Source organism: Oncorhynchus masou, unplaced genomic scaffold (genome assembly GCF_036934945.1).
Source record: "Oncorhynchus masou masou isolate Uvic2021 unplaced genomic scaffold, UVic_Omas_1.1 unplaced_scaffold_1124, whole genome shotgun sequence".
NCBI classification, from domain to species: Eukaryota; Metazoa; Chordata; class Actinopteri; order Salmoniformes; family Salmonidae; genus Oncorhynchus; species Oncorhynchus masou.
Genome location: NW_027000976.1, coordinates 141,242 through 166,524, shown reverse-complemented (window position 1 = coordinate 166,524; position 25,283 = coordinate 141,242). Strand labels below are relative to the sequence as shown.

Genomic DNA, 25,283 nt, shown 5'->3' with positions numbered 1-25,283 from the left:
TTTATATGAGTTGACAGTATCTCTCCTGACCTCAGTCATTAGTAACATTTTATATGAGTTGACACAGTATCTCTCCTGACCTCAGTCATTAGTAACATTTTATATGAGTTGACACAGTATCTCTCCTCAGTCATTAGTAACATTTTATATGAGTTGACACAGTATCTCTCCTGACCTCAGTCATTAGTAACATTTTATATGAGTTGACACAGTATCTCTCCTCAGTCATTAGTAACATTTTATATGAGTTGACACAGTATCTCTCCTCAGTCATTAGTAACATTTTATATGAGTTGACACAGTATCTCTCCTGACCTCAGTCATTAGTAACATTTTATATGAGTTGACACAGTATCTCTCCTGACCTCAGTCATTAGTAACATTTTATATGAGTTGACACAGTATCTCTCCTCAGTCATTAGTAACATTTTATATGAGTTGACACAGTATCTCTCCTGACCTCAGTCATTAGTAACATTTTATATGAGTTGACACAGTATCTCTCCTGACCTCAGTCATTAGTAACATTTTATATGAGTTGACACAGTATCTCTCCTGACCTCAGTCATTGGTAACATTTTATATGAGTTGACACAGTATCTCTCCTGACCTCAGTCATTAGTAACATTTTATATGAGTTGACAGTATCTCTCCTCAGTCATTAGTAACATTTTATATGAGTTGACACAGTATCTCTCCTCAGTCATTAGTAACATTTTATATGAGTTGACAGTATCTCTCCTCAGTCATTAGTAACATTTTATATGAGTTGACAGTATCTCTCCTCAGTCATTAGTAACATTTTATATGAGTTGACAGTATCTCTCCTCAGTCATTAGTAACATTTTATATGAGCTGACACAGTATCTCTCCTGACCTCAGTCATTAGTAACATTTTATATGAGTTGACACAGTATCTCTCCTCAGTCATTAGTAACATTTTATATGAGTTGACACAGTATCTCTCCTGACCTCAGACATTAGTAACATTTTATATGAGTTGACACAGTATCTCTCCTCAGTCATTAGTAACATTTTATATGAGTTGACACAGTATCTCTCCTGACCTCAGTCATTAGTAACATTTTATATGAGTTGACACAGTATCTCTCCTGACCTCAGACATTAGTAACATTTTATATGAGTTGACACAGTATCTCTCCTCAGTCATTAGTAACATTTTATATGAGTTGACACAGTATCTCTCCTGACCTCAGTCATTAGTAACATTTTATATGAGTTGACACAGTATCTCTACTGACCTCAGTCATTAGTAACATTTTATATGAGTTGACACAGTATCTCTCCTCAGTCATTAGTAACATTTTATATGAGTTGACACAGTATCTCTCCTCAGTCATTAGTAACATTTTATATGAGTTGACAGTATCTCTCCTCAGTCATTAGTAACATTTTATATGAGTTGACACAGTATCTCTCCTCAGTCATTAGTAACATTTTATATGAGTTGACACAGTATCTCTCCTCAGTCATTAGTAACATTTTATATGAGCTGACACAGTATCTCTCCTGACCTCAGTCATTAGTAACATTTTATATGAGTTGACACAGTATCTCTCCTCAGTCATTAGTAACATTTTATATGAGTTGACACAGTATCTCTCCTGACCTCAGACATTAGTAACATTTTATATGAGTTGACACAGTATCTCTCCTCAGTCATTAGTAACATTTTATATGAGTTGACACAGTATCTCTCCTGACCTCAGTCATTAGTAACATTTTATATGAGTTGACACAGTATCTCTCCTGACCTCAGACATTAGTAACATTTTATATGAGTTGACACAGTATCTCTCCTCAGTCATTAGTAACATTTTATATGAGTTGACACAGTATCTCTCCTGACCTCAGTCATTAGTAACATTTTATATGAGTTGACACAGTATCTCTACTGACCTCAGTCATTAGTAACATTTTATATGAGTTGACACAGTATCTCTCCTCAGTCATTAGTAACATTTTATATGAGTTGACACAGTATCTCTCCTCAGTCATTAGTAACATTTTATATGAGTTGACAGTATCTCTCCTCAGTCATTAGTAACATTTTATATGAGTTGACACAGTATCTCTCCTCAGTCATTAGTAACATTTTATATGAGCTGACACAGTATCTCTCCTCAGTCATTAGTAACATTTTATATGAGTTGACAGTATCTCTCCTCAGTCATTAGTAACATTTTATATGAGTTGACACAGTATCTCTCCTCAGTCATTAGTAACATTTTATATGAGTTGACAGTATCTCTCCTGACCTCAGTCATTAGTAACATTTTATATGAGTTGACACAGTATCTCTCCTGACCTCAGTCATTAGTAACATTTTATATGAGTTGACACAGTATCTCTCCTCAGTCATTAGTAACATTTTATATGAGTTGACACAGTATCTCTCCTGACCTCAGTCATTAGTAACATTTTATATGAGTTGACACAGTATCTCTCCTCAGTCATTAGTAACATTTTATATGAGTTGACACAGTATCTCTCCTGACCTCAGTCATTAGTAACATTTTATATGAGTTGACACAGTATCTCTCCTGACCTCAGTCATTAGTAACATTTTATATGAGCTGACACAGTATCTCTCCTGACCTCAGTCATTAGTAACATTTTATATGAGTTGACACAGTATCTCTCCTGACCTCAGTCATTAGTAACATTTTATATGAGTTGACACAGTATCTCTCATGACCTCAGTCATTAGTAACATTTTATATGAGCTGACACAGTATCTCTCCTCAGTCATTAGTAACATTTTATATGAGTTGACACAGTATCTCTCCTGACCTCAGTCATTAGTAACATTTTATATGAGTTGACAGTATCTCTCCTCAGTCATTAGTAACATTTTATATGAGTTGACACAGTATCTCTCCTCAGTCATTAGTAACATTTTATATGAGCTGACACAGTATCTCTCATGACCTCAGTCATTAGTAACATTTTATATGAGCTGACACAGTATCTCTCCTGACCTCAGTCATTAGTAACATTTTATATGAGCTGACACAGTATCTCTCCTCAGTCATTAGTAACATTTTATATGAGCTGACACAGTATCTCTCCTCAGTTATTAGTAACATTTTATATGAGTTGACAGTATCTCTCCTGACCTCAGTCATTAGTAACATTTTATATGAGTTGACACAGTATCTCTCCTGACCTCAGTCATTAGTAACATTTTATATGAGCTGACACAGTATCTCTCCTCAGTTATTAGTAACATTTTATATGAGTTGACAGTATCTCTCCTGACCTCAGTCATTAGTAACATTTTATATGAGCTGACAGTATCTCTCCTCAGTCATTAGTAACATTTTATATGAGTTGACAGTATCTCTCCTGACCTCAGTCATTAGTAACATTTTATATGAGCTGACACAGTATCTCTCCTCAGTCATTAGTAACATTTTATATGAGCTGACACAGTATCTCTCCTCAGTTATTAGTAACATTTTATATGAGTTGACAGTATCTCTCCTGACCTCAGTCATTAGTAACATTTTATATGAGTTGACACAGTATCTCTCCTGACCTCAGTCATTAGTAACATTTTATATGAGTTGACACAGTATCTCTCCTCAGTCATTAGTAACATTTTATATGAGTTGACACAGTATCTCTCCTGACCTCAGTCATTAGTAACATTTTATATGAGTTGACACAGTATCTCTCCTGACCTCAGTCATTAGTAACATTTTATATGAGCTGACAGTATCTCTCCTCAGTCATTAGTAACATTTTATATGAGTTGACAGTATCTCTCCTGACCTCAGTCATTAGTAACATTTTATATGAGTTGACAGTATCTCTCCTGACCTCAGTCATTAGTAACATTTTATATGAGTTGACACAGTATCTCTCCTGACCTCAGTCATTAGTAACATTTTATATGAGCTGACAGTATCTCTCCTGACCTCAGTCATTAGTAACATTTTATATGAGTTGACACAGTATCTCTCCTGACCTCAGTCATTAGTAACATTTTATATGAGTTGACACAGTATCTCTCCTCAGTCATTAGTAACATTTTATATGAGTTGACACAGTATCTCTCCTGACCTCAGTCATTAGTAACATTTTATATGAGTTGACACAGTATCTCTCCTCAGTTATTAGTAACATTTTATATGAGTTGACACAGTATCTCTCCTGACCTCAGTCATTAGTAACATTTTATATGAGTTGACACAGTATCTCTCCTGACCTCAGTCATTAGTAACATTTTATACAGTACAATATCCTAAATACATGAAATGATCTAGGATGAAATGAAACCCTGGTCATTTCAACATGTTTTATTCAGGTTCAGCAGTAAATTAGCAGGACTGTGGATTTTCTGTCCACAACATATGTTTTAAAACGTTGAGAGAGTAAAATTAAAACAGACAAAAATACAAGTGTAGCTTTGAAATGTTTAGCTAGGCTAGATTCTTGATCCCCAACAAAAGGCCTTATAGCCAGGCTGGGGGAGGAAGGGACTGCTGGGGGAGGAAGGGACTGCAGGGGAGGAAGGGACTGATGGGGGAGGAAGGGACTGCTGGGGGAGGAAGGGACTGCAGCATCAGCTGATAAATCTACAAAATATGTATACTTATTTAACTAGGTCTTTATTATTAATCACTTGCCCCCCCCCCCAATACAAAACATTGCTCGCTGGTGACTGGTCGTTATTGGGTATGTTTGGGTTGAATAAAAAAACATCACATTTAAAAAAATAAAACTATATATATATTATTCACAACTAAACGTATACTGGAAAAAATATTAAAAACGCAACATGCAACAATTTCAAATATTTTACTGAGTTACAGTTTATGAGAAAATCAAGTCAATTGGAAAAATATTAATGAGGCCCTAATCTATGGATTTCACATGATTGGGCCGGGGCACAGCCATGGGTGGAGACACCGGATGTGGGCTCGTGTGGTTAACCGTACTCTAAAGCTACATTGGAGGTGGATTTGGTAGCAACGATCTGACAACGACTCTGGTGGATATTCCTGCAGTCAGCATTGCCCCGCTCCCTTAGAACTGAGACATCCGTGGCATTGCCACGCTCCCTTAGAACTGAGACATCCGTGGCATTGCCACGCTCCCTTAGAACTGAGACATCCGTGGCATTGCCCCGCTCCTTAGAACTGAGACATCTGTGGCATTGCCACGCTCCCTTAGAACTGAGACATCTGTGGCATTGCCACGCTCCCTTAGAACTGAGACATCTGTGGCATTGCCACGCTCCCTTAGAACTGAGACATCTGTGGCATTGCCACGCTCCCTTAGAACTGAGACATCTGTGGCATTGCCACGCTCCCTTAGAACTGAGACATCTGTGGCATTGCCACGCTCCCTTAGAACTGAGACATCTGTGGCATTGCCACGCTCCTTAGAACTGAGACATCTGTGGCATTGCCACGCTCCCTTAGAACTGAGAAATCCGTGGCATTGTGTTGTTTGACAAAACTGCACATTTTAGAGTGACCTTTTATTGTCCCCAGCACAAGGTGCACCTGTGTAAGGCCATGCTTCTTGATATGCCACCCCTGTCAGGTGGATAGATTATCTTGGCAACGAAATGCTCACTAACATGTACACCAAAATTGAGAGAAATAAGCATTTTGTGAGTATGGAATATTTTTCGGGGATCTTTTATTTCAGCTCATCAACACTTCACATGTTGCGTTTATATTTTTGTTCAGTATAGATTTAGTAGATGGCATAATGACCTAGAAGACCTAAACACATGATCCACCTACAGGTCTGACAGAATCCAGAATGTTCTTTTCCCTCCTCTCTCCCCTTCTTCTCTCTCCTCCTCCCCTTTCTTCTTCTTCTCTATCCTCCTCCCCTTTCTTCTTCTTCTCTCTCCTCCTCCCCTTTCTTCTTCTTCTCTCTCCTCCTCCCCTTTCTTCTTCTTCTCTCTCCTCCTCCCCTTTCTCCTTCTTCTCTCTCCTCCTCCCCTTTCTTCTTGCACACAGCTCCTGGCACATAGGAAGTCCTTGTGATGTGAAGTCTCTGAGTGTATGTACTGTGTGTGAGTGTGTTTAAGAGGCAGCCAGGGCCTTAACCAGGTAGAGCTTGTCTCCCTGCTCGCTGGTAAAGATGGGAGCCTTCTTGTAGTGATCCACCAAGTCCTCCAGAGAACTGAACTTCCTCTGGCCAATGCAGTACAAACCATCCTTCAGCTGAACCTTGAAATGCTTGTTCTTCCCCTGGGCCTTCAGAGAGATGGAGAAATCATTGGGCTGGAGAGAGAGGGAGACCAAGACAGAGAAAGGTCAATACAAGCTGTAAACTGAGCAGACAGTAAACACTATTAATCTCATGACAGATTATACTACTTGTGACTAAGGCATTTTCATCTAAAAGAGGAGCAATGAGCACCAACAGTTTCAAGTTGAAATGCTAACAGGTTCCTCCTCGGCAAGGCAGGGCTGAGAGCTACGCCACCATTTATAACTATAATATAACAAATCAATGATGTCCAGCTCAGGGCTCCAGCAGTGCATTTGGTTTGTTAACTTGCTGGCCAAGTGGCTAGATCAAGCGATCAAGCAAGCAGGCAGGCAGGCAGGCGTTCAAAAGTTTGGGGTCACTTAGAAATGTACTTGTTGTTGAAAGAGCACTTTTTTTTTGTCCATTAAAATAACATCAAATAGAACAGATATACAGTGTAGACATTGTTAATGTTGTAAATGACTATTGTAGCTGGAAACGGCTGATTAATGGAATATCTACAGAGGCGTACAGAGGACCATTATCAGCATCCATCACTCCTGTGTTCCAATGATACTTTGTGTTAGCTAATCCAAGTTGATCATTTTAAAAGGCTAATTGATCATTAGAAAACCCTTTTGCAAATATGTTGGAACAGCTGAAAACTGTTGTTCTGATTAAAGAAGCAATAAAACTGGCCTTCTTTAGTCTAGCTGAGTATCTGGAGCATCAGCATTTGTGGGTTTGATTACAGGCTCAAAATGGCCAGAAATAAATACATTTCTCCTGAAACTCGTCAGTCTATTCTTGTTCTGAGAAATGAAGACTAAATTGCCAAGAAACTGAAGATCTTGTCCAACGCTGTGTACTACTCCATTCACAGAACAGCGCAAACTGTCTCTAACCAGAATAGAAAGAGGAGTGAGAGGCTCCGGTGCACAACTAAGCAAGAGGACATGTACATTAGAGTGTCTAGTTTGAGAAACAGACGCCTCACAAGTCCTCAACTGGCAGCTTCATTAAATGGTATCCACAAAACACCAGTCTCAACGTCAACAGTGAAGAGGCGACTCCACAAAGCTGCCTTGTAGGCAGAGTTGCAAAGGAAAAGACATCTCTTTCCAGGATACCACCTTTCCAACACGTACGTTTGTAAAATTTCTGCCCTGCTGGAGCTGCTCTGGAAACTTCTAGAAGCAACAACGGATCAACAGCAAAATAGTAGGCTAAACAAGCTCACAGAACAGGAATGCCGAATGCTGAAGTAAAAAATAATATGTCCTCTGTAACAACACTCACTGTCGACTTCCAAACTGCCTCTTCGTGAAATGGGTTTCCATGGCCTCGCAGCCGCACACAAGCCTAAGATCACCATGCGCAATGCCAAGCATCGGGTGGAGTGGTGTACAGATCGCCGCCATTGGACTCTGGAGCAGTGGAAAAGCGTTCTCTGGAGTGATGAATCACCCTTCAACATCTGGCAGTCTGACAGACTAATCTGGGTTTGGCCGATGCCAGTAGAACACTACCTGACCCAATGCATAGTGCCAACTGTAAAGTTCGGTGGAGGAGGAATAATGGTCTGGGGCTGTTTTTCATGGTTTGGACAAGGTCTTTTAGTCCCAGTGAAGGAAAATCAACGCTACAGCACACAATGACATTCTAGATGATTCTGTGCTTCCAACTTTGTGGCAACAGTTTGGGGAAGGTCCTTTCCTGTTTCAGCATGACAACGCCCCCACAAAGCGAGGTCCATACAGAAATGGTTTGTTGAGATTGGTGTAGAATAAGTTGACTGGCCTGCTCAGAGTCCTGACCTCAACCCCATCGAACACCTTTGGGATGAATTAGAATGCCGACTGCGAGTAAGGCCTAATCAGGCCTCATTAATGCTCGTGTCTGAATGGAAGCAAGTCCCACAGCAATGTTCCAACATCTAGTGTAAAGCCTTCCCAGAAGAGTGGAGGCGGTTATAGCAGCAAAGGGGGGCCCAACTCCATATTAAAGCCTTCCCAGAAGAGTGGAGGATGTTATAGCAGCAAAGGGGGGGCCCAACTCCATATTAAAGCCTTCCCAGAAGAGTGGAGGATGTTATAGCAGCAAAGGGGGGACCAACTCCATATTAAAGCCTTCCCAGAAGAGTGGAGGCTGTTATAGCAGCAAAGGGGGACCAACTCCATATTAAAGCATTCCCAGAAGAGTGGAGGCTGTTATAGCAGCAAAGGGGGACCAACTCCATATTAAAGCATTCCCAGAAGAGTGGAGGCTGTTATAGCAGCAAAGGGGGACCAACTCCATATTAAAGCCTTCTCAGAAGAGAGGAGACTGTATAGACCACCCCCTGTACAGACCACCCCCTGTACAGACCACCCCCTGTACAGACCACCCCCTGTACAGACTGTATAGACCACCCCCTGTACAGACCACCCCCTGTACAGACCACCCCCTGTACAGACCACCCCCGGTACAGACCACCCCCGGTACAGACCACCCCCTGTACAGACCACCCCTAGTACAGACCACCCCCTGTACAGACCACCCCCTGTACAGACCACCCCTGTACAGACTGTATAGACCACCCCCTGTACAGACCACCCCCTGTACAGACCACCCCCTGTACAGACCACCCCCGGTACAGACCACCCCCGGTACAGACCACCCCCTGTACAGACCACCCCCTGTACAGACCACCCCCTGTACAGACTGTATAGACCACCCCCTGTACAGACCACCCCCTGTACAGACCACCCCCTGTACAGACCACCCCTGTACAGACCACCCCCTGTACAGACCACCCCCTGTACAGACTGTATAGACCACCCCCTGTACAGACCACCCCTGTACAGACCACCCCCTGTACAGACCACCCCCTGTACAGACCACCCCGGTACAGACCACCCCGGTACAGACCACCCCGGTACAGACCACCCCCTGTATAGACCACCCCCTGTACAGACCACCCCCTGTACAGACTGTACAGACCACCCCCTGTACAGACCACCCCCGGTACAGACCACCCCCGGTACAGACCACCACCTGTACAGACTGTATAGACCACCCCCTGTACAGACCACCCCCTGTATAGACCACCCCCTGTACAGACCACCCCGGTACAGACCACCCCCTGTACAGACCACCCCCTGTACAGACTGTACAGACCACCCCCGGTACAGACCACCCCCGGTACAGACCACCCCCGGTACAGACCACCCCCTGTACAGACCACCCCCTGTACAGACTGTACAGACCTCCCCCGGTACAGACCACCCCCGGTACAGACCACCCCCTGTACAGACCACCCCCTGTACAGACTGTATAGACCACCGCGTGGCCATTGTGGTGGTGAGAGAAACATACCTCTATCTCTCACAGAACTAGAATGAGATTCACTTTCTCTGCTCTGACAGACACCTCTCCAGCTTTGCACCTCATCTATTTCCTCATATAATCACAGACCGGAGGAGGGCATCATCATTAGTAAGAATTTGTTCTGAACTGACATGCCTAGTTAAATAAAAGGTTAAATGCAGGAGGTTCTGCAATCCCCCCTGATAACCTGAAATAACTTGGCCAAAATGATAGATGTAATTCTGTCTGTTCAGAAAGAAATTAAATCATTTAAAATACTAAACCATGAGTAGGCCTGTAGTTCAGCGACAGAGGATCAATAGCTTCTTTAAAATCAATAGACTAGCTGTGGATTGTGTGTAGCCCAATCACAAGACATTTAAAAAAATGTTTTTATTTAACTAGGCAAGTCAGTTAAGAACAAACTCTTATTTTCAATGATGGCCTACCAGGGAACAGTGAGTTCTGCCTTGTTCAGGGGCAGGAGGACACTCTAACCACTAGGCTACCTGCCGCCTCTACACTCTAACCACTAGGCTACCTGCCGCCTCTACACTCTAACCACTAGGTTACCTGCCACCTCTACACTCTAACCACTAGGTTACCTGCCACCTCTACACTCTAACCACTAGGCTACCTGCCGCCTCTACACTCTAACCACTAGGCTACCTGCCGCCTCTACACTCTAACCACTAGTTTACCTGCCTCCTCTACACTCTAACCACTAGTCTACCTGCCTCCTCTACACTCTAACCACTAGTCTACCTGCCTCCTCTACACTCTAACCACTAGGTTACCTGCCACCTCTACACTCTAACCACTAGGCTACCTGCCTCCTCTACACTCTAACCACTAGGCTACCTGCCTCCTCTACACTCTAACCACTAGTCTACCTGCCTCCTCTACACTCTAACCACTAGTCTACCTGCCTCCTCTACACTCTAACCACTAGGCTACCTGCCTCCTCTACACTCTAACCACTAGGCTACCTGCCTCCTCTACACTCTAACCACTAGGCTGCCCTGCCTCCTCTACACTCTAACCACTAGTCTACCTGCTGCCTCTACACTCTAACCACTAGTCTACCTGCCTCCTCTACACTCTAACCACTAGGCTACCTGCCTCCTCTACACTCTAACCACTAGTCTACCTGCCTCCTCTACACTCTAACCACTAGGCTACCTGCCTCCTCTACACTCTAACCACTAGGCTACCTGCCGCCCCTCATGCCTACAATCGGGAAGGGCGCCAAATGTGTCAGTGAACAGCATGAGGACAAAACAGGCTTTTAGCCAGATTTCAAATACAATCACAGGTTGGAAAGCCAATGGTTCCTGCTGAAAAGAAAAGCCTAGTTTGACTGCAGGCTGCCATGTCATCAACTTCCAAATAGGCCTATTGAGGGAACAGCAATGTTTCACTAAGTGAAACAAGAGACAGGCTTCTGGCACGAGGGCATTGACCATCGCCAGTCAGTGAGGCGAGATGCATAGCGGTGGTTGAGTCAGTGAAACTGGAATGCTTCTTTAGGACTATAACTTCTCCTCATATAGTGTACAATGTGTCTCCTCCACACACCCTGGGCCTTGGCTATTGATGGATTCAAGACAAGGTCGTTTTTGATTGATCTTAGATTCTCCGTCATTGATCATTTTCGCAGTATAAAAAACAACAACTCTGCTAACATCTACAGTCATGCTTGTCCTCCCTGTCTAAAAAACACCTTGGTCTCGGCATGGACTCCCTGTCTAAATAAAGACACCTTGGTCTCGGCATTGACTCCCTGTCTAAATAAAGGCACCTTGGTCTCAGCATTGACTCCCTGTCTAAATAAAGACACCTTGGTCTCAGCATTGACTCCCTGTTTAAATAAAGACACCTTGGTCTCGGCATTGACTCCCTGTCTAAATAAAGACACCTTGGTCTCAGCATTGACTCCCTGTCTAAATAAAGACACCTTGGTCTCGGCATTGACTCCCTGTCTAAATAAAGACACCTTGGTCTCGGCATTGACTCCCTGTCTAAATACAGACACCTTGGTCTCGGCATTGACTCCCTGTCTAAATAAAGACACTACACCATGGTCAAGCCAATTGGCACACCAGTTCTATAATGAGATAGGCAAGAGAGCAGAAAACAGACTGGCACCCAGGCTAGGCTATCGTGGTTGTAATAAAGTGTAGAAAACAGACTGGCACCCAGGCTAGGCTAATAGTCACAGCTAAAGATGTCTCTATGACTTGGCGGAAATCCATGTCAGAGTTCGGGATGTTGGTACACACCGATGACCTAGTCTCTGATGAGGAGGTCTCCCTAACTAATAAACGTCAGGACTCACCGATGACCTAGTCTCTGATGAGGAGGTCTCCCTAACTTACAGACGTCAGGACTCACCGATGACCTAGTCTCTGATGAGGAGGTCTCCCTAACTTATAAACGTCAGGACTCACCGATGACCTAGTCTCTGATGAGAAGGTCTCCCTAACTTACAGACGTCAGGACTCACCGATGACCTAGTCTCCGATGAGGAGGTCTCCCTAACTTACAGACGTCAGGACTCACCGATGACCTAGTCTCTGATGAGGAGGTCTCCCTAACTTACAGACGTCAGGACTCACCGATGACCTAGTCTCTGATGAGGAGGTCTCCCTAACTTATAAACGTCAGGACTCACCGATGACCTAGTCTCTGATGAGGAGGTCTCCCTAACTTACAGACGTCAAGACTCACCGTTGACCTAGTCTCTGAGGAGGTCTCCCTAACTTACAGACGTCAGGACTCACCTATGACCTAGTCTCTGATGAGGAGGTCTCCCTAACTTATAAACGTCAGGACTCACCGATGACCTAGTCTCTGATGAGGAGGTCTCCCTAATTTACAGACGTCAGGACTCACCTATGACCTAGTCTCTGATGAGGTCTCCCTAACTTATAAACGTCAGGACTCACCGATGACCTAGTCTCTGATGAGGAGGTCTCCCTAACTTACAGACGTCAGGACTCACCGATGACCTAGTCTCTGATGAGGAGGTCTCCCTAACTTACAGACGTCAGGACTCACCGATGACCTAGTCTCTGATGAGGTCTCCCTAACTTATAAACGTCAGGACTCACCGATGACCTAGTCTCTGATAAGGAGGTCTCCCTAACTTACAGACGTCAGGACTCACCGATGACCTAGTCTCTGATGAGAAGGTCTCCCTAACTTACAGACGTCAGGACTCACCGATGACCTAGTCTCTGATGAGGAGGTCTCCCTAACTTATAAACGTCAGGACTCACCGATGACCTAGTCTCTGATGAGGAGGTCTCCCTAACTTACAGACGTCAGGACTCACCGATGACCTAGTCTCTGATGAGGAGGTCTCCCTAACTTATAAACGTCAGGACTCACCGATGACCTAGTCTCTGATGAGGAGGTCTCCCTAACTTATAAACGTCAGGACTCACCGATGACCTAGTCTCTGATGAGGAGGTCTCCCTAACTTACAGACGTCAGGACTCACCGATGACCTAGTCTCTGATGAGCTCTCCCTAACTTATAAACGTCAGGACTCACCGATGACCTAGTCTCTGATGAGGAGGTCTCCCTAACTTAGACGTCAGGACTCACCGATGATCTAGTCTCTGATGAGGAGGTCTCCCTAACTTACAGACGTCAGGACTCACCGATGACCTAGTCTCTGATGAGGAGGTCTCCCTAACTAATAAACGTCAGGACTCACCGATGACCTAGTCTCTGATGAGGAGGTCTCCCTAACTTACAGACGTCAGGACTCACCGATGACCTAGTCTCTGATGAGGAGGTCTCCCTAACTTACAGACGTCAGGACTCACCGATGACCTAGTCTCTGATGAGGTCTCCCTAACTAATAAACGTCAGGACTCACCGATGACCTAGTCTCTGATGAGGTCTCCCTAACTTATAAACGTCAGGACTCACCGATGACCTAGTCTCTGATGAGGAGGTCTCCCTAACTTAAACGTCAGGACTCACCGATGACCTAGTCTCTGATGAGGAGGTCTCCCTAAGTTACAGACGTCAGGACTCACCGATGACCTAGTCTCTGATGAGGTCTCCCTAACTTATAAACGTCAGGACTCACCGATGACCTAGTCTCTGATGAGGAGGTCTCCCTAACTTAGACGTCAGGACTCACCGATGACCTAGTCTCTGATGAGGAGGTCTCCCTAACTTATAAACGTCAGGACTCACCGATGACCTAGTCTCTGATGAGGAGGTCTCCCTAACTTACAGACGTCTAAAACCCTGGGCTGTACAGCTCTCTACAGACGGATGTATAGATGGAGATGTATAGATGGAGATGTATAGATGGAGATGTATAGATGGAGATGTATAGATGGAGTTGTATAGATGGAGTTGTATAGATGGAGATGTATAGATGGAGATGTATAGATGGAGTTGTATAGATGGAGTTATAGATAGCAGTCAGGACTCACCGATGACTCAGAGTCTCTGATGAGGAAGTCTCCCTCCACTCCTCTCTGGTTGAGAGCCACCTCTGCCTGATGACGCGTCACCTTGCCATAGTACCATGGCTTCCCAGCAAACCTCCCCACCGTGGCCGGAGAGATGTAGTCACAGTCGGGCGTGGGCGGCCCCACGGGGCCCGGTGAGGCATTCTGGGTAGTGGAGTCCTGCTGGGGAGGTAGCACATTGACGTAGTTCTTAGGCACTAGTCCCAGCTGTCCATCTGCTTTACGGCACTTCCACCACTCAGGGTCGTTGTCTGGTTTCTCTACCACCTCCATCACCTCTCCCTTCTCAAAGTTCAGCTCCTCGTCGTTCCCCGAGCTGAAAGGGTACAGCGCCTGCACCGTGTGGAGTCTCCGGTTCCCGTTAGACACACTGTGAACCACTGCTGCAAGCTTCTCAGTCAGTGACCCTATTGGGTCCCCCAAACTGTCGCCCCCTCCTCCCCCCGCTGTCCCATCTGCGTCCTCCGTCACGTAGTTGGAAGGAAACCATCCGGAACACCCCTGGTACCCCCCACGCCACCAGCCATCGCTACACTTCTCCATGACGATGACGCGTGTACCCTTAACCAATGAGAGCTCGTCCTCCCGCTCGGCGGTGTAGCTGAACTTGACGAGCGCCGGCAGGTTGAGGTCGTAAAGGCGCTCGCCGTTGTCGGAGCACGTGTCGGCGTCGGCGTTCGAGGCCGTGTCACGCATTCCCGTTTTCCGCTTCACCTTCCCGATGCCTGTTGGGAAACACCAGGAGAGATTGTCATAGTTACTGAGAGGGTATTCAGACAGTTATATTATGGTCTGTTAGGACAGGGAGCGATGCACCATGAGATCTTATAAAAAGGGTGAAACTTGTGTGTGTGATCATAGCTAATATAATAATAAATAATATATGCCATTTAAGAAGACCCTTTTATCCAAAGCGACTTGGGGCCCAAGCGGGAAACAAACCCACAATCCTGCCGTTGCAAACACTCTACCAAGTGAGCCACACATGAACACAGTAGTAAATACATACTACCATCATCACCAGCAGTGGAGGAAAAACTACCCAATTGTCATACTTGAGTAAACGTAAAGATACCTTAATAGAAAACGACTAAAGTAAAAGTGAAAGTCACCCAGTAAAAAAAATACTTGAATAAAAGTCCAAAAGTATTTGGTTTTAAATATACGTAAGTATGAAAAATAAATGTAATTGCCCAAATATACTTAAGAATCAAAAGTGAAAGTTTAAATGATTTCAAATCTCATATTTTTTTCAGTCTAAGACTTGAGTCGCTGGAGTCTGACATTTTCTAGGGCCTTCCTTTGACACCGCCTAGTATAGAGGTGATGCAGCAGTAGACATTTTCTAGGGCCTTCCTTTGACACCGCCTAGTATAGAGGTGATGCAGCAGTAGACATTTTCTAGTGCCTTCCTTTGACACCGCCTAGTATAGAGGTGATGCAGCAGTAGACATTTTCTAGTGCCTTCCTTTGACACCGCCTAGTATAGAGGTGATGCAGCAGTAGACATTTTCTAGGGCCTTCCTTTGACACCGCCTAGTATAGAGGTGATGCAGCAGTAGACATTTTCTAGTGCCTTCCTTTGACACCGCCTAGTATAGAGGTGATGCAGCAGTAGACATTTTCTAGTGCCTTCCTTTGACACCGCCTAGTATAGAGGTGATGCAGCAGTAGACATTTTCTGCGGCCTTCCTTTGACACCGCCTAGTATAGAGGTGATGCAGCAGTAGACATTTTCTAGGGCCTTCCTTTGACACCGCCTAGTATAGAGGTGATGCAGCAGTAGACATTTTCTAGGGCCTTCCTTTGACACCGCCTAGTATAGAGGTGATGCAGCAGTAGACATTTTCTAGGGCCTTCCTTTGACACGGCCTAGTATAGAGGTGATGCAGCAGTAGACATTTTCTAGGGCCTTCCTTTGACACCGCCTAGTATAGAGGTGATGCAGCAGTAGACATTTTCTAGGGCCTTCCTTTGACACCGCCTAGTATAGAGGTGATGCAGCAGTAGACATTTTCTAGTGCCTTCCTTTGACACCGCCTAGTATAGAGGTGATGCAGCAGTAGACATTTTCTAGGGCCTTCCTTTGACACCGCCTGGTATAAAGATGATGCAGCTGTAGACATTTTCTAGGGCCTTTGACCACCACCTGGTATAGAGATGATGCAGCTGTAGACTTTTTTTGAGGATCTGAGAGCCCATGGCAAATCTTTTAAGCCTTCTGCAGGGGAAGAGTCATTGTTGTGCCCTCTTCACGACTATGTTGGTGTGTGTGTGGACCATGATAGATCCTTAGCGATGTGGACAGCGAGGGACTTGAAGTTCTCGACCCACTCCGCTACAGCCTTGTCGATGTGAATGGGTTGTGTTCGGCCCTGTAGTCCACAATCAGCTCCTTTGTCTTGCTAACATTGAGGGAGAGGTTGATGTCCTTGCACCACACGGTCAGGTCTCATACCTCTCCCCTATAGGCGGTCTCATCTTTGTCGGTGATCAGGCCTACCACTGTCGTGTCATCAGCAAACTTAATCTTTTTGGGAGTCCAGTGAAGTTCCTTCATGGCCGTCGAGGTGTCTGCTTAATAACCTTTTTGGGATAGGGGGCAGCATTTTCACTTTTGGATGAATAGCATGCCCAGAGTGAACTGCCTCCTGCTCTGTCCCAGATGCTAATATATGCATATTATTATTAGTATTGGATGGAAAACACTCTGAAGTTTCTGAAACTGTTTGAATGATGTCTGCGAGTATAACAGAACTCATATGGCAGGCAAAAAACCTGAGAAAAATGCAACCCGGAAGTGGGACATACCGAATACACAGTGGGATATGGATAAAGTTGCACCTTCCTATGGCTTCCACTAGATGTCAACCTTCTTTAAAACCTTGAATGAGGATTCTACTATAAAGGAGGGGCTCATGAGACCTGTTTGAGTCAGTGGTCTGGCAGAGAGCCTTGGTCTCATGACGTGCGCCCCGACAGAGTTACCTCTTGTTCAAGAGCTTTTCTGAAGACAAAGGAATTCTCTGGTTGGAACATTATTGATGTTTTATGTTAAAAACACCCTAACGATTGATTCCATTCATCGTTTGACATGTTTCTAAAGGACTGTAATGGAACTTTTTGAGTTTTTGTCTGGATGAAGTGCCTGCACCTCATGAAGATGGATTAGTGGGCTGAACACGCTAACAACAAGTGGCTATTTGGACATTAATGATGGACTTTATGGAACTTAATGGAACAAATCAGTCATTTATTGTCAAACTGGGTTTCCTGGGAGTGCATTCTGATGAAGATCGTCAAAGGTAAGTGAATATTTAGTGTTATTTCTAACTTCTGTTGACTCCAAAATGGCGGATATTTCTCTGGCTGGATTGGGCTGAGCGCCGTTCTCTCATTATACTTTTTCCGTTTTTTTTAAATCTGACACAGTGGTTGCATTAAGGAGAAGTCTATCTTTAGTTATGTGAATAACCCTTGTATCTTTTATCAATGTTTATTTTGAGTATTTCTGCAAAATTGCCGGATGTTTTGGAATCAAAACATTACTGCACGCAAGGCGCCAATGTAAACCGAGATTTTTGGATATAAATATGCACATTATCGAACAAAACATACATGTATTGTGTAACATGATGTCCCATGAGTGTCATCTGATGAAGATCATCAAAGGTTAGTATTGTGTAACATGATGTCCTATGAGTGTCATCTGATGAAGATCATCAAAGGTTAGTGATTCATTTTATCTCTAGTTATGCTTTTTGTGACTTCTATCTTTGGTTGGAAAATTGGCTGTGTGTTTTTTGACTTGGCTATGACCTAACATAATCATATGTTGTGCTTTCACTGTAAAACATTTTTGAAATCGGACACGATGGATTAACAAGATGTTTATCTTTCATATTGGATTGGACTTGTTAATGAGTGAAAGTTACATATTACAAAAAAATATTTTTGAATTTCGCGTACTGCCTTTTCATTTCAGTGGAATGTTGTTGAGGGGTTCCGCTAGCGGAACGCCTGCGCTAGAAAGTTAAAACCTTTTAGGGATAGGGGGCAGCATTTTCACTTTGGATGAATTGCGTGCCCATAGTGAACTGCCTCCTACTCTGTCCCAGATGTTAATATATACATATTGGATAGAAAACACACTGAAGTTTCTAAAACTGTATGAATTATGTCTGAGTATAACAGAACTCATAGGGCAGGCAAACTTGTAAACAGGAAGTAGAAATTCTGGGGCTGGTGTATTTTCAACTCATCGCCTATTCACATCGAAATAAGATATGGATCTGTTCGCACTTCCTACGCCTTCCACTAGATGTCAACAGTCAGTAGAACGTGGAATGAAGCCTCTAGTGTGATGTGGGACCGGATGGGAGGGGAATGAGTCACTGGTCCGGCAGAATGCCAGTCTGGTCTGTGAAGGAGTGAGGAGGTCTCCTTGGTAATAGGGTGAACCAGAGACCGTCTGGTAGACCCCATCATTAGACTGCACATGGAGAGAGCCACAACACAATGAGAAAAAAACAACAGGTCAGTACAGGCCCTGAGAACAGACCCTGTCAACTCAAAACTAAAAGGTCAAAAGTAAAGTCATAAGGCCTATAACCTCTTGAAACTCCCCATCCCGGATCCGGGATCGTGACTAAAGCCTCAGGCTCATTAGCATAACGCAACGTTAACGATTTCTGAAAATCGCAAATAAAATGAAAATAATGCGTCTGCTCTCAAGCTTAGCCTTTTCTTAACAACACTGTCATCTCATATTTTCAAAAAATGCTTTTGAACCATAGAAATTGACTAATTTGTGTAAGAGTATGCAAAGCTAGCTTAGCATTTTGAGTAGCATTTAGCACGCAACATTTTCACAAAAACCAGATAACCAAATAAATAAAATCATTTACCTTTGAAGAGCTTCGGATGTTTTCAATGAGGAGACTCTCAGTTACATACCAAATGCGCAGTTTTTCCTGAGAGCGTCTGTGTGTCGGAGAAATCGTTCCGTTTTGTACATCGCATCTGGCTACCGAAACGAACCGAAAATTCAGTCACCTACAACGTCAAACTTTTTCCGAATTAACTCCATAATATCGACCGAAACATGGCAAACGTTGTTTGGAATCAATCCTCAAGGTGTTTTTTCACATATCTCTTCATTGATATATCGTTCGTGGAAGCTTGCTTTCCTCTCTGAATCCCATGGAAAAATACTTGCAGCTGACTTTTGCGCACCAATTTCGGCGCAGGACACCGGGCGGGCACGTGGTAAATGTGGTCTCTTACGGTCAATCTTCCAATGATCTGCCTACAAATACATCACAATGCTGCAGACACCTTGGGGAAACGACAGAAAGGGCAGACTTACTCCTCTCGCATTCACAGCCATATAAGGAGACAATGGCAATCAGAGCCTCAAAAATCCTGCTCATTTCCTGGATGCCGTCTCATCTTGGTTTTGCCTGAAGCTCACGTTCTAGGGCACGCACAGAAAATATCTTGGTAGTTCTGGACACGTCAGAGTGTTTTCTTTCGAAAGCTATCAATTATATGCATAGTCGAGCATCTTTTTGTGACAAAATATCTTGTTTAAAACAGGAACGTTTTTCATCCAAAAATGAAATAGCGCCCCCAGAGCATCAAGAGGATAAGGCCGTACGAGACAAAAGGCTACCCTCTATTAGGCAATACTAGACTCCTAGACAAAAAGCTACCCTCTATTAGGCAATACTAGACTCCTAGACAAAAAGCTACCCTATATTAGGCAATACTAGACTCCTAGACAAAAAGCTACCCTCTATTAGGCAATACTAGACTCCTAGACTAAAAGCTACCCTCTATAAGGCCGTACGAGACTCCTAGACAAAAAGCTACCCTCTATTAGGCAATACTAGACTCCTAGACAAAAAGCTACCCTCTATAAGGCCGTACGAGACTCCTAGACAAAAAGCTACCAGTCTTTAAACTGATAACCAGTCTTTAGGGAGACCACATGGAGAAGATGGACAATGCTACCAAATACTAATTGACTGTATGTAAACTTCTGACTCACTGGGAATGTGATGAAAGAAATAAAAAGCTGTTATGACATTTCACATTCTTAAAATAAAGTGGTGAGCCAAACTGACAGGGAATATTTACTAGGATTAAATGTCAGTAAAGGTTAAATAAAACTGAGTTTAAATGTATTTGGATAAGGTGTATGTAAACTTCCAACTTCAACTGTATAGAACTAGAGAGGAGACAGTAGTGTTATCACACTGGACATCAAGGGAATTGATTTTTTCCCTCCACTATTCAAAACAACCACTTTGCATTAAAATAGCATGAGGCCCGAGACTGATCGCTTTGTTTGCCTGGCTGGCATCCCCCACCATCCCACCCACCCGCTAATATCAGCTAGTTATGGTGGTCTATGGTAGTCGGTATCCTCTGGAGTGATAGGAGGATGACACTGGACTAAGATAAGAGGTGGTATTCTAGGGCATCTGGTGTGTCTGTCGTGATGTCAACGTGTCTGAGCTTGTCAGGTCAGGGCTGTGCTGTTAGGCACTAATAGTAGTAGTCATGTATAAGCCTGGTTGTGTAAAATGCCTGTCCTAACGTGATCTAAAACGGTATTCATTCATCAAAGTACTCTACTCATCTCAGGAAGCAACAATAACACCAATGTATGGGACTGTGCGATAGATCAGGAAAAACTTGCACATTGTGCTTGCCAGTATCACTTAATTTAGCTAACGTATCGGCCTCACGTCCTTCATCAGAGCTACCAGTGAGCTCTCTCAACCATTCCAACATATACAGTGCCTTGCGAAAGTATTCGGCCCCCTTGAACTTTGAGACCTTTTGCCACATTTCAGGCTTCAAACAAAGATATAAAACTGTATTTTTTTGTGAAGAATCAACAACAAGTGGGACACAATCATGAAGTGGAACGACATTTATTGGATATTTCAAACTTTTTTAACAAATCAAAAACTGAAAAATTGGGCGTGCAAAATTATTCAGCCCCTTTACTTTCAGTGCAGCAAACTCTCTCCAGAAGTTCAGTGAGGATCTCTGAATGATCCAATGTTGACCTAAATGACTAATGATGATAAATACAATCCACCTGTGTGTAATCAAGTCTCCGTATAAATGCACCTGCACTGTGATAGTCTCAGAGGTCCGTTAAAAGCGCAGAGAGTATCATGAAGAACAAGGAACACACCAGGCAGGTCCGAGATACTGTTGTGAAGAAGTTTAAAGCCAGATTTGGATACAAAAAGATTTCCCAAGCTTTAAACATCCCAAGGAGCACTGTGCAAGCGATAATATTGAAATGGAAGGAGTATCAGACCACTGCAAATCTACCAAGACCTGGCCGTCCCTCTAAACTTTCAGCTCATACAAGGAGAAGACTGATCAGAGATGCAGCCAAGAGGCCCATGATCACTCTGGATGAACTGCAGAGATCTACAGCTGAGGTGGGAGACTCTGTCCATAGGACAACAATCAGTCGTATATTGCACAAATCTGGCCTTTATGGAAGAGTGGCAAGAAGAAAGCCATTTCTTAAAGATATCCATAAAAAGTGTTGTTTAAAGTTTGCCACAAGCCACCTGGGAGACACACCAAACATGTGGAAGAAGGTGCTCTGGTCAGATGAAACCAAAATTGAACTTTTTGGCAACAATGCAAAACATTATGTTTGGCGTAAAAGCAACACAGCTCATCACCCTGACCACACCATCCCCACTGTCAAACATGGTGGTGGCAGCATCATGGTTTGGGCCTGCTTTTCTTCAGCAGGGACAGGGAAGATGGTTAAAATTGATGGGAAGATGGATGGAGCCAAATACAGGACCATTCTGGAAGAAAACCTGATGGAGTCTGCAAAAGACCTGAGACTGGGACGGAGATTTGTCTTCCAACAAGACAATGATCCAAAACATAAAGCAAAATCTACAATGGAATGGTTTAAAAATAAACATATCCAGGTGTTAGAATGGCCAAGTCAAAGTCCATAGACTTGGTAGAAAATGTGTTTTCTCCGACGTTGGATAGCAGTCCCTGTCCACAGGTCTGAAACATCAGTGCGCTGTTGAATTGGCGTCTTTTCCTAGACCGTGTTGCTATGTGCATAATAGCAAAAGTAACCAGCATCTTGGTGTTGAGAACAATGTGGCCGAGGCAGCAGAGGGAGGAGATGAGGAAACAGCCCTTGCCTTATTGTCTAAGAAAAGTGAGGCGAGAGGAAACACTGAGCGGTGGTCAATGAGGAAGGAAGCCAATGCCTCTTCCTCCTGTCGCCCAACCTTCGTGTCCCTCCGCCTGTCCCCCCTCCTCCTCCTCCTGTCCCTTCTCTTCCCCTTCCTCTAATGGTCAATAAGTGCTAGAAATATCTTTGACAGAGATTACAGCTCAAATCTCCAAGAGATTTCCACACCTGGATTGTGAAACATTTGCTCATTATTCTTGCGCTGTCTGGTTTGTTGTTTATATCATCTAGAAAGCCATTTGCAATAGATTTAACCAGATTTCAGTTAAAACTGTAACTCTGCCACTCAGGGACATCAACGGTTTTCTTGGTAAGATACTCCAGTATATATCTGGCCTTGTGTACCGGAGGCTGCAGTCACACAGCAGCTCCCTGCTGCAGGAGACCTGGTGGCCACAGACGTCATGGCTGACGGAGAGGATCTGACTGAGACCAGTGAGGAAAACTCTGCGGAGGAGACTCGGATGACACCGCCCCTCTCAGACCTCCATCAACTCTAACCAACATCCTGGAGTTTGAAGGGTACTTGTTGTTCTACAGACAGACACTGGAGACTCGGATGACACCGCCCCTCTCAGACCTCCATCAACTCTAACCAACATCCTGGAGTTTGAAGGGTACTTGTTGTTCTACAGACAGACACTGGAGACTCGGATGACACCGCCCTCTCAGACCTCCATCAACTCTAACCAACATCCTGGAGTTTGAAGGGTACTTGTTGTTCTACAGACAGACACTGGAGACTCGGATGACACCGCCCCTCTCAGACCTCCATCAACTCTAACCAACATCCTGGAGTTTGAAGGGCACTTGTTGTTCTACAGACAGACACTGGAGACTCGGATGACACCGCCCCTCTCAGACCTCCATCAACTCTAACCAACATCCTGGAGTTTGAAGGGCACTTGTTGTTCTACAGACAGACACTGGAGACTCGGATGACACCGCCCCTCTCAGACCTCCATCAACTCTAACCAACATCCTGGAGTTTGAAGGGTACTTGTTGTTCTACAGACAGACACTGGAGACTCGGATGACACCGCCCCTCTCAGACCTCCATCAACTCTAACCAACATCCTGGAGTTTGAAGGGTACTTGTTGTTCTACAGACAGACACTGGAGACTCGGATGACACCGCCCCTCTCAGACCTCCATCAACTCTAACCAACATCCTGGAGTTTGAAGGGTACTTGTTGTTCTACAGACAGACACTGGAGAAGTTGGTTTGTAGCGGTGTGCTGAGCCCGGGACAGACTGGTCTGGCTGTAGTATCTGAAGCTCTCTCAGGCCTGTGGGATAGCTTCTCTCCAGGGCAGCCTACCAGACCTGTCCCCCCCAACAGAGCAGCCTGGGCTGGGAAGGGCCGGCAGAGACACCCCCTAATCCTGTTCCAGACACCCACCTCCACCTCTCGCTCCAGCCCTCCACTCAGGCAAACAGCCAGAGAGCCTCTTCTCCTAGCTATGAAGACGACCTGCTTCAGGATGCCTATGATGTGGTGAAGAAAGAGATGGACTCCACTTCAGACCACAGTCCTGTCCTGGCCTCTCCTCAGTGTGGGGACTTTGACAAGCTCCGGGAGATCTATAAGTACATCATGTGTTTCGTCAAGACTCAGATGGTGGAAAAACCAGAACATAACCAGGACGTGTGTCTATGAGGGACCACGAGGAGATCTTTCTCCAATGCTGAGTCCTTTGACAGTGAGGACATGTGAATCACAGGAGGCTGCTGACGGGAGGATGGCTCAAAGGAATGTCCGGAAACAAAGCAAACGGACTGACATCAAACACCCGGAAACCATGGAAACCATGTGTGATGTATTTAATACCGTTCCACCGATTCAGCTCCAGTCATTACCCACAAGCCTGTTAACCAACTTCCTGTTTCTGGGACCAATCAGGACAGTTAGAATGTGTTTGATATATTTAATACCGTTCCACTGATTCAGCTCCAGTCATTACCCACAAGCCTGTTCTCCTCAATTAACCCGTTCACCAACTTCCTGTCATGTGAACACCTATTAGTTGTACAAGTGTTTGTTCCTGGTGACATGAGACACATTGTGTTACTTTGTTATGGACTTGATAAATGATCACGTTTTGGGATTTGTTTTTATAGATGTTCAGCTTTTCCACCCGTTTAATGTTACAGACGTGTTCTATAATATGACATGTTTTATGTGCTGTGTTATAATCTGGTTCAAATCATTCATCCGTTTGTATTCGATGATCATTGTTCAGCCGTTTTAATCAATTAAGAGTCAGCATTTTGTCCAGCCAGTCTTTCTCTGTGTATTAAACCTCAGCCTCAGAGAGGGATGGTGGTCTCACAGTGTCCAGCAGCGGTTCCCAAACCAAGGGTCGCGACCCCATGTGGGGACGCCTGATATGAAAATGAGGTTGCGGAAGAATTTCCAAAAATCCTGAAAAAAAAAATATATATATACACACACTTCTCCTAGGGTTATATCTAAGGGTTATCCTACAGAGAGACTTCTCCTAGGGTTATATCTAAGGGTTATCCTATAGAGAGAATTCTCCTAGGGTTATATCTACGGGTTATCCTATAGAGAGACTTCTCCTAGGGTTATATCTAAGGGTTATCCTATAGAGAGACTTCTCCTAGGGTTATATCTACGGGTTATCCTATAGAGAGACTTCTCCTAGGGTTATATCTACGGGTTATCCTATAGAGAGACTTCTCCTAGGGTTATATCTACGGGTTATCCTACAGAGAGACATCTCCTAGGGTTATATCTACGGGTTATCCTATAGAGAGACTTCTCCTAGGGTTATATCTAAGGGTTATCCTATGGTTATATCTAAGGGTTATCCTATAGAGAGACTTCTCCTAGGGTTATATCTACGGGTTATCCTACAGAGAGACTTCTCCTAGGGTTATATCTACGGGTTATCCTACAGAGAGAC

The 25,283-nt window shown here is 44.2% G+C and overlaps 1 protein-coding gene and 1 pseudogene across 3 annotated transcripts in view; one reads left to right on the top strand and one right to left on the bottom strand.

The window, feature by feature from the left end:
* Nucleotides 1–4,310: 4,310 nt before the first annotated feature.
* Nucleotides 4,311–25,283, bottom strand: part of LOC135529227 (SH2/SH3 adapter protein Nck1-like) — an 86,698-nt gene continuing 65,725 nt past the window's right edge. For all 3 annotated transcript variants that reach the window (XM_064958075.1, XM_064958076.1, XM_064958077.1), the window contains 2 exons: nt 14,052–14,815; nt 4,311–6,272 (listed from right to left, as the gene is read on the bottom strand). In XM_064958075.1, coding sequence (XP_064814147.1) covers nt 6,072–6,272; nt 14,052–14,815 — 965 coding nt within the window. In that variant the 3' untranslated portion in view covers nt 4,311–6,071. The remainder of the gene's footprint in view (nt 6,273–14,051; nt 14,816–25,283) is intronic.
* Nucleotides 20,596–24,152, top strand: LOC135529225 (stimulated by retinoic acid gene 8 protein homolog; annotated as a pseudogene).